The sequence below is a fragment of the Epinephelus lanceolatus genome, chromosome 22, assembly GCF_041903045.1.
Source record: "Epinephelus lanceolatus isolate andai-2023 chromosome 22, ASM4190304v1, whole genome shotgun sequence".
Classification (NCBI taxonomy): Eukaryota; Metazoa; Chordata; class Actinopteri; order Perciformes; family Serranidae; genus Epinephelus; species Epinephelus lanceolatus.
The window spans coordinates 29,751,357-29,767,340 of record NC_135755.1 but is presented as its reverse complement, the minus strand read 5'-3'; the positions used below and the strand labels follow the sequence as shown (position 1 = coordinate 29,767,340).

Sequence of the window (15,984 nt, the reverse complement as noted above, 5' to 3'; positions counted from 1 at the left end):
CTATGCACAAATGCACAGTATGTACTGAGACCTCAAGCAACCCTCTGGTGCTGACAGATTGAAACCTCCCAGCAGGATGTACGTTGAATGCAAACAATTTTTTTTGTACCAGCACTTCGTGTAGAAAATAAATAAATAAATTGTGGAAGAGATCCCCTCTTTCCCCACTTGAGCACCTGCCCATCAAAATGTCTGTGCACGGCACTGACCAGTGTTGTAGTGGTAGTAGATGAATGGGTAGTAACCCATCTTGGTAGATAGATGGGTTACTGAAAAGTAAGTGGGTATACTCTCCTATGTTTTTTTGGCTGATAGGTGGGTATGCTGTAAACAGCCAGAAAAAGAACCCCACATACCTGCATATACCCTTCACTACACCACTGCTTGTAACTCTACAAAATAGCCCCCTCAGCCTCACATTTAAATAACTGTTTGAGGGCCTGAGGGGTAAAACAATCCACTATTTCACAAAAAAAAAAAAAAACCCAAAAGGACACAGAAAAAAATCCACCAAAATGAATACACATGATATTCTAATGAGAAGAATAATAAGCTCCTGCCTTTAGGAAATATATTAGGCCTATATAATAAACTATATAATATATTAGGCCTAATATCAAATTTCCCATTGTGGCTTGGAGTTGGTTAAATAAGCCACATCTCATGCTCACTGATGGAGTGAGTGTTTCTCCTTATAATTCCGTCAGCTGTTGGAGGTACATGTTATTTTATCTGGAGGCTGGTGGATCTCACACACACACACTGCTATAACACACCACTATGAAATAAAAAAGGGGGCAAGCAGAGCAGAAAGCCACAGGGGTTTATGGGAAACGTGGTCTCTAATTGGAGAAGCTTGCATTAAGAGCAGTACAGTGAGATTAGTTATATCCAACTTTTTGTCATAGTTTTAATAAACAGACCAAGATATCATAATTCTAGGGACAGTTATATACTCAAACTGGAAATAAATACAGACCAGTGCAGTAGTGGTACAATGGTTGGGGGCAGAAGTACTGTTATCAGTACTGGCTGTCAAGCCTTTCCGTGGCGTGCATGGCTGTTATTTGTGACACAGAAACACCCTGCATTTCTAGATGCTTTGATAAACAAATGTTTACCACACTTACCATGAACCACAGTGATTAAGCCTTATGAGCAGATGAAAGCAGTGTCGGCACACTTCATCTTCATCAGTGTTTCCATTCTCTGTCACCCAACCCCAACCCCTTCACTTTGGTGTATTCAGCATGTGTTTTGCAGGTAGCCTGAGATGGGATATGCAGCATGTTGATGACTCCGATATGAACAGCCCACACATGAAACTGATTACAGGTGCGATAAAGATATAAAACAGGCACTATACAGTCCCTCAAAGCCAAACAACAGTAACTCTTACATCATTTCTAAAGTTAGTCATAGATGCCTCAAACGTCTGAACAAGCCTTAACCTTCCCTCCAAGTTTTAGATTTGAAAGATACAAACATTTTGCCCCCATGTTTAAGTGTGGTGACAGCTCTCCTCATGCAGTATAAACAGGTAGCCGAAACTGTTTCATTCTATCTAGTTTACTTCACTCAAACTTGTTTTGTTCCTGTTTTTGCCCTGTTCCATTTCTAGTTTCAGGACAGAGTAGACCTGCTTATTCACAAATGAAAATAAGACATTATTTGGGTCATATTTTAGTTTGAAGATTGGTCCTCAAGTTCAGGTACATAAACAATAAAAAATAATGTTTTCTACAGTCCCACCAAAGATCTTGTTGTCCTTGTTGTGACTTACAAGTTGCTACTTGCAGGGTCGTTTCCGCCCATTTTGCTGCCCTTGGCCCTCTGGTTCCCTTGAGGGATTCAGTTTTTAGAAAACATTTAAATCGTTTAATATTTTAGTTAAGTTTAACATGACTCAACTTAAACCAGCTTCTAATATGGGTCTCAACAAGTCTGTCAATAAGCACCTTTAAATGCATACTGATAGTTTTTAACAGAGCAGAAGTAGACATGTATAGCTGTTATCCCCTGACAAAAACATCAGGATAGCCAGTACCAGTAGCCACTAAACATGCCTGGATTGGTCCTGATCTGGGATCTGTAAACTGAGTCGGGACATAGTTTCATTTCAGGTTGAATTTCATCATTTATTCTTTATCATTTCGTTAACTAACTACCATGTAAGTCCAGTTTAGAATGTTGTGATCTTATGATAGGTCGTCCGTAGCTTATCTACCTAAAACCAGCCCTGGCAACTTGCATTCGTTTTGCAATGTTTTGTGATAAAGTGGCAGGTGAATGTACTTTACACAACATTACAACACACTCAAACATCTGAGAATTGTGAACTCTGAGCGAATTTGTGTTCCAAACTCTGCTATGGTGCGTTACAGCAGAACAGCAGAGGAGTGGCGAGCCTGGTCTGGAGCAGGAGGGAAGAAGGACCTCCCAAGATGAAAAGTGGCAGGTGATCGAGCCTAACAAACACACCAATCTGTACCATCTCTGCTTCACAATCAGATATGAGCCAGCCTGCGGCTACTCTGCCCTCCACCCCCAACACCCCCCCTCCCCCCTTACCCCATCGCTCTCATTAAAAGCAGTTTTCCTTTCTTTTCTTTTTCACGAAATGCTGTTGTTGATCCCAGGCAACCAACCTGCTCTGGCCCTTCCCTGAACTCTGGCACGCACCCATTAGGATGGTGAAGAAATGGTTGTTAAACGGCAAGTAAAATAGTCATGCAGGTGATGTAAGACACCCTCTGGCATCCACATTGAAAGCCCTAATCAACCAGCTCCCTACGATTTGCAAATTGTAGGGAGCTGGTTCATCTCCATCTTTTCCTAACGTCACCCAAATGTTGTGTTTATCTAAACAGACCCACACAAAAGTTGGATCATGCTTTAGTTGCTATGAGTGGATATTGTATTGCAGAAGTGGATATTGATGGGAAAAGTGCACTTCACTGCCAGGTAGACTTCTATGCTCACAACGCCAAAACAAAAGCCATGATGGGAGAAATGGAAAGTGACAACACTTGTAGGTCTCAGATTTTTAAACTGTTAGATGCAGCAGAAATAGCTGAAAACAATGATACTAAAAATGTACACAGTGTTTAAATTAAGGAAGAAGCAGTGTATGAATTTGAGTGTGTTCCCAGTCAACAGCAACAGCAGCCTCTGCTGTCACAAGTGGTAATTACACTTATCTTGTTGAAGTGGTGAAGGGTACCACGCTATTCTGACTGGAAGGAAACACTGTTTGAAGGGGAACAGACTGGGACAGGGAGGAAAGGAGACATGTCAAGCGAGGTGAATAGACTTCCCTTGTCGTGCACATGGCCAATCTGATTACCGTGACCGAAAACATCTGAACCCACAGCGCACTCATCAAAAGCCCACTGACTGAGTGACTGGCAACAGGTAAGGGTCTCGTCTTGGCAGGGGTGACGGGTCAAGCCGTGGCAACAGGCAGTTAGTGAGTGACGTGTGAATATGTCCCCCTGACGTTACCATCCACATCATCTTCTCACACCGTGGAAAATACAGTCTGATGGCCAGGGTAAACCAGCTGAATCTTTTCTTCAGCAGCTTTGACGGTGGGGGCCCTGTTCTACCCTCCCCCAGCTCTTCAACCATCTGCCCCCCTGTCCTACTGTCCCTCCTCCCCCGTCTATTCTCTGTCACAGCACCAAGCTTGTTTTCTCCCCAACAACAGTACAACCACCCAGGCAAGGCTACAGGTTCAGACAGCGTCAGCCCAAGAGTACTCAAAGCCTGTGCCAGCTGTTAGAAGGCTACGCCTGGAGAGAGCAGACATAGTGCTGATATCCTGCCTGGTTCCAGTCCCTAAGAAAGGACACCCAAGCACCTCCAATGACTACAAACCAGTGGTGCTGACTTCCCATCTGATTAAGTTCATGGAGAGGCTGATCCTGTCACACCTTTGGCACCTTGTTAAAACAATACTGGAGCCCCTTAAGTTTGCCTACCGGCAAGAGATGGGGTGGAATCCCCATCTTCCTTCTTCACCTTGTCAATGCTCACCTGGATAGGTTAGGTAGCACTGTCAAAGTCATGTTCTCCAGTTTCTCTAGTTCATTCAACACTATCCGGCCTGCCCTGCTAAGGAGCAAGGTTGTCCCTGGTTTCCTGGATTGACACTGACTGACACTGTGGTGAGCAACACAGAGGTCCCACAGGAGACAGTCCTGGTACCCTTTCTGCTCACCCTAGAGCTACATCTTAAACATGTATAACTCCAAGTCCTGCCACCTGTGGAAGTTCTCAGACGATTGGAAAGGGGAAGAAGGCTAAGTAAAAGGGCATAGTGGACTCCCTCATTAAGTGATGTGAGCTGAACCATGTGCAGCATAACACTGGTAAGAGGAAGGAGTTGGTAGGCTAGAAACACCCCCCATACCTATTTCCATTCAGGGGGTGGATGTGAACAATGCTCTGAACTACAAGCACCTGGGACCTGGCCAAGCTAGACTGAGTGAAGAACACAGGCTGTGTACAAGGGGGGCCAGAGTCGGCTCTACTTCCTGCAGAGGCTCCAGTCATTCAGTCAGCAGTACCATGCCGAGGACATTTTTCCTGTCTGTGGTAGCTGGTTCTATCTTCTTTGCTGTCATGATGGGGACTGTCAGTGGAAACAGAATCAACAAGTTCATCGGGAAGGCCGTCTCTAGCCTGGAGATGGAGGTTGATTCTTTGGTGGTGGTGGAGTCTGTTGACACACAGTAGCACCTTTAGCAGCTGACTACTACCATCACAGAACATCACAGGATGTTATTTCTTGTGGTAATCAGACTACATCCACACTAATACATTTTTGTTTTGTTCTATGTTGACGTCTAGCATCCACACTACTCTGACATTTTGCTCCCTGTACCACTAATTTGATGCTGTATTTGTTGACTCTCAATCTATTTTTCACCTCCTTGACCACTTTATACTCATGTTACTTTCAGTAACACTTCCTCGTCGTCGTCAGTTCAAGCAAAGAAATCTTTGGTATTACTTTTTTGTCAGCTCTGTTTTCTTTTTGGTAACTAAGCAACCAATCACAAAGGAGACAATCTGCCTCCTGTTCACATAGGCACATGCATGCCTAGTGAAGGTGAATGGTTATGTGATATGTATTTTCAGGTATGTTCGTATAGCCAGAGATTCTTTCTGAAATGGTGTTGAAATACTCGTGTGTAAAGAGATTGTTTTTGTTTTAAAATGCTGTTATAAAATGAAAACATTTAAGTGTGGATGTGTCCTCAGACTTTACAATTAATCTACTTCCAGCAGACACATGGACAGCAGAGATTGTGCTTGCTCCAGCCTCTGTTTCGGCTTTGTTCTGTTTCTCTCAATCACAATCAATGCAACTCTAATCTATGGAACATAATGTGCAATATTATGGATAACATGAACACTTCAAATTGACCAGCCACACGAACCACTACTTCAGACTTCATATATTACATGTATAGCTAAGTCACTTCTCATAGGCTACATAACTGCACTGAATATGAATATGAATATGAATATCTACACTGAATATCCAACCAATCAAGAATGATCCTTACCTTTAACCTATTTATGTTTTTGCCATTGCGTATATTTTGGATTTACACCTTATTGATATTGTATATTTATACTCTCTCCTGCTTTCTACTGCAACTGCTGTTCAACAATTTCCCTTGTGGTTAAGTTGTATCTTATCACACTGTTTTAATGCAAAGTCTTAACTTTCAATCTGCACTCATCTGCAGAAACAAACACTGCAAACTAGCTCCTGATAAGCACTGCAGTATCATCTGCTCCCAAAAGTATCTAGTACAAGTTGATTTAGCTGTTAGTAAGGAGTGTCTTGCATCCAGTAATGTTCTGTTGCTGTTGGTATTATTATCTGATGTTCTTGGAACATATTTATGGACTACATTAATCTACACTGAGAAATAGACAAGAAGCAGCATGAAGCAGCAGGGGCAATCTACTAAAGCATGCAGGCAGCATGCTATCATTTTAATGGCTGTAGTTACAGTTATGGGTGTTGCTGGTGTAATTATGGCAATGGTCTTAACCATTAGAGCTGTGGTTGTTATGTTTACTGAAACTGTGACACATTGGTTTTTATGGGTGTAACACTAATTACATGAACATGCAGGTGTTGTAGACAGATTTGTCAAAAGGTGTGGACTGAATTACTCGCAGCTCAACACAAGAAAGAAAAAGGATGTGGAGGTGGCTGAGGACAAGTACCTGGATCTGCCATTGCCTCAGCTGTACTTTGTGTTAAGTGCATATTAGCAAATGTTAGCATGCTAAGATGCTAAAACAATTTAGACAATTTCCCCCCGGGAATTAATAAAGTATTCTGAATCTGAATCTGAATAAACTAAGATGGTGACCATTGTAAACATCACACCTGCAAACATCAGTATGTTAGCATGGTGTCATTGCGAGCATGCTGCCATGTTTGTGTTAGCATTAAGCTCAAAGCACCGCTGTAGACACATGGTCTTGTATTCATTTATATTTTCATGCTTTAAGTTAGTAACATGAAACATAGTGTAAATATTGTAATATTGCAACATGGATGTTTCTTTTTCATTGCTTATAATTTATTACACACTAACAGGTACCCTGAAAATGAATACAGTTCTAGCCAACCTTGTTTTACCTGCAGTAGTTGTGCAGGTGGTAACCAAGTGGAAACCTTCGGTGCTGAAAAATGAGGCCGTCATGGAAGTGTCAGAATTGCAGGCTGTCAACATGTTTACAGCTTGGTACAAAAAAAGTTTTGGTCACTATATTTCTTCGTTCATGACAACTGTATGGGTGATTATATTATTAAGGTTTAAAGTAATGCGAAATTAAAGGTGTGGCTTATCTAAGTGAAAGGTGGGTGCCAGCCACTGACAAGCTGCTGCAACATCGACAGTGTTGGTTAGGTAATGAAGCATTTCGAAACCCCAGATTTGCATAGTATAGGCATAGCCGTAGTTGTTGCTATTTGAGTGCGTTTTCAGTTCATCAAAGCTGGTTTTAATGTTTTTGTCACCAAAAAAAGTCTTCAGCATTTGGTTGCACTGAAAGACTCTAAGGATATTTAGTTTTTCTGTTAAGCCTGTTTAGCTAGCTCTAAGCTTTATGTAGCTAGCCAAAATTAGAATTAACATTAGCATTATCATGGGTAACCACAGTTGTAGACGCACCGTGCAAACCAAGCAGCGGCTAGAGTTACAGTTATCTCTACCCTCTCATCTGGTCACTTCTGGCTCCAATAATCCAAGATGGTGAAGGCCATTATGCCAAACTTGAGTCTTCAACATGAAATCCGCAGCACAGTAGATGATGTCACGGTGGCTACATCTATTATTTTCTAGTCCATGGTGGTAACAAATCGGACATACAAAGAAGCAATCCTTGGACCTCATTTAACCACTGCATACACACAAAATGGGAACTAAAAGACGAAGGTGCCCCTTTTCAAGCAGAAGTCAGGATTTCTAAAGTAAAATCGATGACAGATGGAGAGCGTGAGTAGGGGAGACCAGGGATGGTTGTAATATGGGTTAGTTGTAACACTTTCAATTTATCCAATCAGGAACAAGTTACAAATCATCTGATTCACTCTGCACATGCTCAGTTTAGTCCTTACTCCACATGTGAGGAAGTAGCACCTTGTGGCAAACACAGCTAATTTTAGAGGGAAACAACTAATTTTGAGGTAAGAAAGTATTTTTTTCCGCTTCATTTCTTTTTGTAATACCATTGCCTCCTTTGTACATAAACTCATCAAACTTAAATCATGTTAATTATGTGTTTGTTTAGATATTTTCCATGCAAGTTGTTAGTGATAATGTTTTAGTTGTTGGTCTGTAAGACAAGTGAGTTCATGGCTACAACAGTCTGGGTTAGTTGTAACAACATCAGTATGGGTCAAGAAACAAGACAAATCAACTCGCACAAACCAACAACGACCCAGGCTGTCAAAGAAAACATCAGGAAAGAAAAAACAGAAAATGCGTAACATCGTGCCACAGGACACAGATTCCTCAGATGATGATGACACTTTTTGCATTGTGTGCATGGAACACTTGAAAAACTCAAAACCAAAAGAAGTTTGGGTTCAGTGTACAGCCTGTAGTCTGTGGGCCCACGAAGCCTGCACTCCAGGAGGGCCATACATTTGTCACCACTGTGACTCCAATGGTGATAGTGACTAAAATACTTGGCGCGCGCGTGCACACACACACACACACACACACACACACACACACACAATGTTCACTTGTTGATTCTGTTGCATATTTGTGCATTTTGTTCAGTTTTATAGCTGTGTATAAATGCTAGTGTAAGACACAGAGAGACATGTTCAAGTTTTGAAGCTGGAACACATTTGCAGAATTTGTTTAGTTTTAATATTATGTTCAAATATTGGTGTAACACACGCACACACACACACACACACACACACACACACACACACACACCAATTATGTAAGTGTTAAATACAAAGTTTTCAGTATCTTAAGTTCTTGTCATACCCTCTTTTCATAATGTTACATTTCACCCCATGGTCCGTTACAACTAACCCAGACCCCAGGGTAGATTGTAACATTTCACTCCTTGTGTTTGAGACTAAACCATGGATTTTCTGTTTGTGTTGCAGAGACAACAACTACACCATTTAATAGCTGACACATGTAACTAGTTTGTATCACATTTTGAATGCACTGGCTTAAAAGAGACCCGAGTTACAGACAGAAATGTCAAAAATGTTACAACCATCCCCGGTCTCCCCTACCTGTAGGGAAACTCTGACTCAGGCATACCAACATATTGGAGACTGGAGAAATTGGCAACACAGATGGCGAAGTAAAAAACTGAAGCCAGAGTTCAGTATGACCTCTCATACATTTAATTCCTCTTCATATCAAATAATTAATCATATATCCATAATGTCATAAACATTCAGACTAGCTGCCTACCTTTCTGGAAATTTTACGCTTTTCTTTTTTAGGTTAAAATACTATTAATAAGCTGATGGCACACTACAATGTAAGTGGATTCCACCAGAGATAAAAACTCGTAATTGTACCATTCTCATATGGTTCTAAGAAAACTCCGACCGCAATGACTGGCCAAGTGTCCTGTCTGTCTTCCCCACATGGAGTCCTCTGATTGATGTAACCACTCGCGTAGCGTAACGTTAGCGTAACGTTGGCCTACTGTGAGCGTAGCCTCTGAAACATTAACGTTATCTTCCTTGTGTGTCATCACTGACTCCGGTTGAGTTTTAAAACTCCGGAGTTGCGTTTGACTGTCTTGGTTGTAACATTACACTCGCTCTCCTCTTCTGTGTATCTGACGTTACCTTGCCAACGCCTATATCTATCATAAGCCCCTTTTCCACTGCAGGAACTTTTTTCAATTACCTGGGATTTTGAAAAACCTCCACGAGTTTCCACTGAAATTACCCGGGTAAAAAACTTTCCCTCAACCTGAACTCCTCCACATACACACACACGCCTACACGACACGGTAACCTGTGAACGGCTGAGCTGCCGCAGTGGAAACTAAGTGAACATAACACGAAAATGACTCGAGTTGACGGCAGCTACACTCATTACTGTAAGTGAAATTAGCCCCTAGTGAGTAAGAAGCCAATACTTTATCAATACATGTGTTCAGCGAGCATGAACATGTAAACATGTAGACAGTGATATTCAATATGCTCCGTCCACAGTCTCTCATCCACCGACACTAACGTTATGTCTTACACAAGGACAGCACGCTAGTTCAGCTGATAGTGAATTGTTACTAATAAGCTGAAATGAAGCTGTCTGTATGTAGACTAACTTAGTTTGACACTTATCTTAAAAAACTTTTAAACTTAGCTGCTGGCTGAGACAAACAGCCCCAACTCTCTACCAGCATGTAAACAGCCAAGCTGGCAGAGCCAAATACAGGGCACACGCCGAATCATCGATGTCATCACGCTAATATGGATACATTTTCCGGAACTTTGAGGTGCGGTGGAAATGCCAACCACACAGATTACCAGGAATTCTTTTACCCAGGTAAATAAATCGCTGGTAATAAAAGTTCCTGGAAATGTTGGTGGAGTGCTGTGTGAAATGCAAGAAAGGTAAGAGTTGCTTTAAGTTTTGTGATATGCCTTGTTTGGATCTCATCTAGCTCCTGGGATTTCCCATTCTCACCCCATTTCCACAAACATGAAACAGGTTACGTTTCAGGTGGCACACCTATATTTGAACTGTTCGAAACAATTCAACTAAACCAACCAACCGCCCAAAATAGCAGGTTCTCCTTGACCTGAAGCACAAACCATGATGACATCAGTGGGCGTGCCATGTTCTACATGTTGTAAAGAGAGGATGAATTTTGTCATGTAATAGTCTTCTACATCTTGTTGACAATAATAGCTGCTTCATGCTTGGTTTTTGAATACAAAGGAACATCTGTATTATCAGAACAAAAGCTCACGATGCAATCTGCCATGTTGCAGATATTGTGTACTTCCCATTGTGATGGTACAGCGCCCTTTGTTAATGACACATCCTTGATTACTTCCACTCATCTTAGCTTGGTGTATCTCTCCATACCTGGTTGACTCACATAAAGGGTGTGCTCCACCACACATAACAGGCGGTTTCAGGACAAACAGGTTCTGCTACAGCAGAGGGAGTGAAGGGTGACAGAGGAACATGTAACATGTTACACGTTGACTCTCAGGACATAGTATTGTCATGGAGGGGGTGAGAGGAAGCTGTGGTGTTTATGGGAAACATGGGCAGCATCAGAAATCTGTCAAATAATCAGATTAGTGTTAATTCTGTGTAAAAGGGGATTTGTAAACTCTCTTTTAGATGACGTTCCTTGGTTTCCATGGAAATTTGTATCGTATTGTGCAAATTTGGCAAATGTGATTCTTCATGGTAGCATCAATGTCACCCCCTGGTGTCACCTCTGATACCATATAAGACCATCCAGACCATAAAACAGACCTTGCAGTTATAAAGGGGAGTGTGGAATTCTGTTTATGTGAAATGATAAAAACAAATCATTCTTTACATGTGTCCAAGGTCCAAACTGTTTTAAATCATTTCAACAAAATATGAATGGCAATCAGAGAACCTGAAAAATCAATGGGAAAGTACACAAACTGTTTCCAAATTTTTTAACACACTGGTGTGAACACAGCCTGACAGTACTGAGGAAAACTGGATCAAGAGGAATGTAATAACAGTGTAGTGCACAGCGGGGGTCTGGAGCCAGCAGCCCTGCTCACAGCTAAACACCACCAACATATCCAGCTAACTGTGGACCCACATGGAAGATCTGCTTGGCATGTTATGTTCACATTCTTACTTCAAAGTCAAGTGTTTGTCCAGCAGATCAATGTCCCACACTTGCCAGTGGCTCTGTACATGCATTTCAATAGTCAATTAGTTCAAGTTTTAAAGACACCTCTTTGAGAATGTCTTAAGTCGGGCATGGAAAGAAAAGTGTTGCTCTATCAAAGAAGTTTAGCGGCTGTCCTTTTTACTCGCTCTTCTTTTTCTTCTTCTTCTTGCGATCTGGAGAGCTGTTCCAATAGTAGAGGACCTGCAGAGCGATGATGCCGTTACAGGCGGAGGATATGACGTAGGTGAGGGCCATCAGCGAGTCTCCAGTTTCCTGTAGAGAGTCAAAATTATGGCTCAAAACAATACACTTATGTGACATGTGAACACAGGCTAATTAGAAACACACACACACAGTCCTCTTACTTGTAGTGAGGTGAAGATGCGGGCGAGGGATCCAGCGAACAGCAGGAAGACGGAGATGGCAGACAGCTGGCCAGTGTGCCCATTACGGTAGTTAGCGGCTGCCTGGATCAGCTGAGACAACCACACACACTGTCAGTCTCTCCCGTGTTGTGTGTTTGCACATGCACATTAGGAACTTTCTTTATTTTTAGTATGTATCGTGTTACATTTGAGTGAATCTGCAACATGGAAAGTCATGCTGCATTACTTCCTTTTTGTTCTGTGACCATGGAAACAGGCAGCAATGACTGTTAATACTGATGAAAATGTCTGGATGTCATGAATATACAGAGCCCCAAAAGGTGATTTTATTTTCTTGTGGGAACAAAACTTAACTACTGTAATGCCTTTCTCTCTGGCATCAACCAAAAGTCACTCGCGCCTCTCGTTGAGAATGCAGCGGCTAGGCTTCTTACTGGTTTCAACAGGTGACATCACACCCAATCCTGGTTTGTCTTCATTGGCTTCCTCTTTGTTTTAGAATTCATTTTAGGATTTTACTCATCACTTTTAAAGCTCGTCTGGATCTGGCCCCAAGCTACATATCAGAATTGTTGACTCCATATGAGCCAGTTTGGAGCCTTAGATTAGAGCTTTGAATGAAATCACTCTGACTGGCAGTTCAGTTTAGCGCACGTGAAGAGAAATGACAGGGTGGAAAGCAAACAAAGAGCTAACGTCAAGAGGGAGTGAAATCAAAACACGCTTGTTACATAAGGCAAGATTACTTTTCTTTAGCCCTTGAGCTCTTTAGCAGAAACACTTCATAATGGTTTGTCTATTGCCTTCTGAGTATCCTGCTTTTGCTTGTCATTCACTTTGTAAACTCAGTTTTCCAAGGTGCAGTGTAAATAAAGTTATTATTACTAAGTAGTTTTAAGTTATTATCTTGTGCACACAATTTAATTATCTTGTGGGAACAGTCTTGTGTTACCGCCACCTACCCTGCCGATGATGATGGCCGGCATGTTAGATGCCTGTAAAGAGGTGATCACAGACACAGGAGTCACAGGAGACAGCAGGAGGACCAGCAGGCCGGAATACACAACCAGAAACAGGAGACCTGGGAGACAAGAAACACACACTGGTGATTATCTGAGGGTTGACGTCAAAGGATTTTGTTTACCCTGAGTCTGCCATTGAGGTTTTCTGGGTTTTCACTTTGATTTCTCTTGTCCAATTAGGACATTCCAATAAAATACAATGCAATCAAACTGATTTTGTTGCTGACACTCACTCACGTTCCATTCAGTTATTACTATTATAAACAGAACATTAAGCCGTGTATTAAAGGCCATGTGTCAAACACACATGATAAAAACATTTAGACTCTGTACAGTCAAGTCATGAATGAACCAGAGCATTGAACCTCAGCATTTACACTTGTTACAATAACACGGCGCCACCCACAGGAAATGCAACCACATTGTAACACAGTACTTCACACTTGAAATAACGAGCCCCCCCTCCAGTGTGCAGATTTGAGTGTGGGTTTTACTATAGTGACAACAAAAATGAATTGATGATTGTGTGATGTTGCAGACATTTAATGTTTGGTGGAATACACATTTTGTCAATATTCATATCGGTATGAAACGTTTGGATGCAAAAAATTCCGCAACAAATATTCTGTATTATTTTTACTTATTTATTTTGTCCCCCGTGTGAAAAGAATTTTAACATGTTTATATACATAACCAGTTCTTTTTTTCTGTGCACACACATGCAGTGTTAGACTAAGAGACATAGTAAAGGAAATAATTCAGTAAGAGATTTGTCGGCTGCTGAGTTTATTGAATGTATTTTACCAACATGTAACTAAATCCAAAAAGACAAAATAGCATTCATCTCTAGCACACGCTAAATAATGGCTTAAAATCTAATTTCCATTCAAGTTTACTCTTCAAAATTGCCATCTTGTCTGAGATCATCATCTCTAATAACACTTGTTTCAGTACTTATCTATGCTTCAGGGGCCAAATATCAGTACTGGTCTTATAAGTGAAGCTTTTTTTCTGATCATGAGTGTTTGTTGAGTGTGGGTGACAGTTGTACCTCTGCTGGTTCTTCCTCCATAGTGCTGAATGAGGAAGCCAATGACAACTGTCTGCAGCATGAGGAAGAGAGCCTCGCCCCAGGAACTGTGGAAACATCCACCACATCTGACTCAATACATGAAACAAAAGGTGGACAGCTGTATCTAAATCAACACACAGTGCAGTTCTACAGTGTTTGCAATAGCACGGCTGTAGATATCAGAGTGCTCCATGTAGAGGTTTACATCACAGAGTGGATTTGAATATGGCCCAACCTGAAAGGGAACTTGTTGATGATACTGTAGGCCATTGTTCCTGTGATGGCCAGCAGCTCCAGCAGCACGGTCTTGAAGCTCAGCCCTTCAGCGCTCTTTGCCCCCAGCAGCTTGAAGATCTGAGGCAGCTTCACTGTGAACATTTCACATCATTCAAATATTAAAATGAAAAAAAAAGAAGCAAAAAGCAAAATAAAACTTTAGCTGTCAAAACCAAATTTTAACTAGTATATTTTAGAATATTTACTATCTTTTATATATGTAAATAAAATATCCTACTTTGAGCAATGTAACATAATGCTACAGCACAGTTACAACTTTAAAGCTGCTGATGATTAGCATAAAACAACATGAATCAAATATAACTAAATCTTATATACTCTTACTGACCAAAACTTACTAAACTGTCTTTAGCTCTATCGTCCAAACCTTGACTGAAACAATTATGTCTAAAATTGGATTAAAATATATCTAAATTTTAGACTTTAACTATATAATGTGTCCAAATGACAGTTATGAGAGCGAAGGTGAGGTGTTTTACCCATCACTGATCCCAGAATGATGCCGAGCCCCAGGCATTTGCTCAGCACAATCTTCAGACATGGTACTGGAAAAAAATTTATACCAAAAAAAAAAAAAAAAAAAAGATTAGCTGGCTGACACATTAAAGCACACACACATACACCAAACCAGTAATCAAGCAGAGAATCTAAGGTAAGAGAGGACTAGAAGAGAAAGGAGGAAGACTGCAGAGAGAAGCTACACATAACTCATATATAGCTACAGTAAATGTTTAAAATAAAAACTCAGTAATTTTCGTAAATATCTGAACACTTTAGCTTTTAACAAACATTACACAAACTGGAGAAAATAGTGGTGTTGTTGAGGACTACTTTCAGGGTCGGATTAATCCACACTTGGTGCTGAGGCTGCAGGACGGTTATATGAGTTAAACTACAGTGTGTGTGTGTTTATGGTAATGAATGACATGTCAACCACCAGTACACACTGACTGTAACAAACTGAGCTGACAGGAGCTGAGACATGAATAACACATCCTGGACTTTCCAGCGGACATAAACAGCTCAGGTACAAACGCTTCGATATAAACAAAGCTGGAAAAACCGAGGATATTTTGTAAACGTATCTTAAGTTTGATCAGGTTTACTGTCAGTATGACGTTACATCCCCCTACAGTCTCTTCTGTCTCTCTTCTGTCACTGAGCTCGCGCTGTTGAACTAAAATGAGCCACTCACCGTCCAGGAAGTTGAAGTTAAGAAAGAACTCGTCGTAACATGTTTCTGGCATAATATATGACAACAGAAGTCCTTTAAAGGGATCCATAAAGGATGACCCTTTATCCAAAACCCTTTCCTCCGCCATTGTGGAGCTATACAATACAAGTGACGTTGACTTAAATGTGTAACACTTAAAGAGCCCCGACAGCTCCAACGACAATACAAAGGTTCCGCTGGTTGGGCACTGCTACAGTTGAGCTCTTGGCTAACAACAACAACAACAACAACAACAACAATAAAATAATGCCAAATAGGTTTGCACATGCAAGGAATTTGTCTCTGACGTAACAATAAACACAAAGATTTGAGATATTATTTGTCCATAGAGAGGACATTGTCTAAGGGCAACAATAAAAAGCAATGGAATGAGGGATAGACGGACACTTATGAGGCTGTAAAAGACTAATAATTAAATAAATAAATAAATAAATGCATCTTTAAAAGGATATGGATGGCATGGCTGGGAAGGACATACAGGACACAGAACTAATATAATGTGTGTTTTTGTGTGTTTGTGGATGTGGTGTTTGTGGTGGAGTGGGG

The 15,984-nt window shown here is 41.1% G+C and overlaps 1 protein-coding gene across 1 annotated transcript; it reads right to left on the bottom strand.

Annotated features, from left to right (window-relative positions):
- Nucleotides 1–11,034: 11,034 nt before the first annotated feature.
- On the bottom strand, nucleotides 11,035–15,558 carry mpdu1b (mannose-P-dolichol utilization defect 1b). The gene is made up of 7 exons (XM_033651884.2): nucleotides 15,400–15,558; nucleotides 14,684–14,749; nucleotides 14,143–14,275; nucleotides 13,887–13,972; nucleotides 12,776–12,894; nucleotides 11,793–11,903; nucleotides 11,035–11,700 (listed from the first exon to the last, which is right to left on the bottom strand). The coding sequence occupies exons 1-7, from the start codon at nucleotides 15,524–15,526 to the stop codon at nucleotides 11,566–11,568; spliced, it is 777 nt and encodes a 258-aa protein (XP_033507775.1). The 5' UTR covers nucleotides 15,527–15,558; the 3' UTR covers nucleotides 11,035–11,565.
- Nucleotides 15,559–15,984: the final 426 nt, after the last annotated feature.

Coding starts and splice junctions, on each gene's coding strand:
- mpdu1b (XM_033651884.2), bottom strand. CDS start 15,526: ATGGCGGAGGAAAGGGTTTTGGATAAAGGGTCATCCTTTATGGATCCC. Junction 12,895..13,886: donor TGGAGGAAGAACCAGCAGAG/GTACAACTGTCA, acceptor CTTGTCTCCCAG/GTCTCCTGTTTCTGGTTGTG. Junction 11,904..12,775: donor CGGCCATCATCATCGGCAGG/GTAGGTGGCGGT, acceptor TGGTTGTCTCAG/CTGATCCAGGCAGCCGCTAA.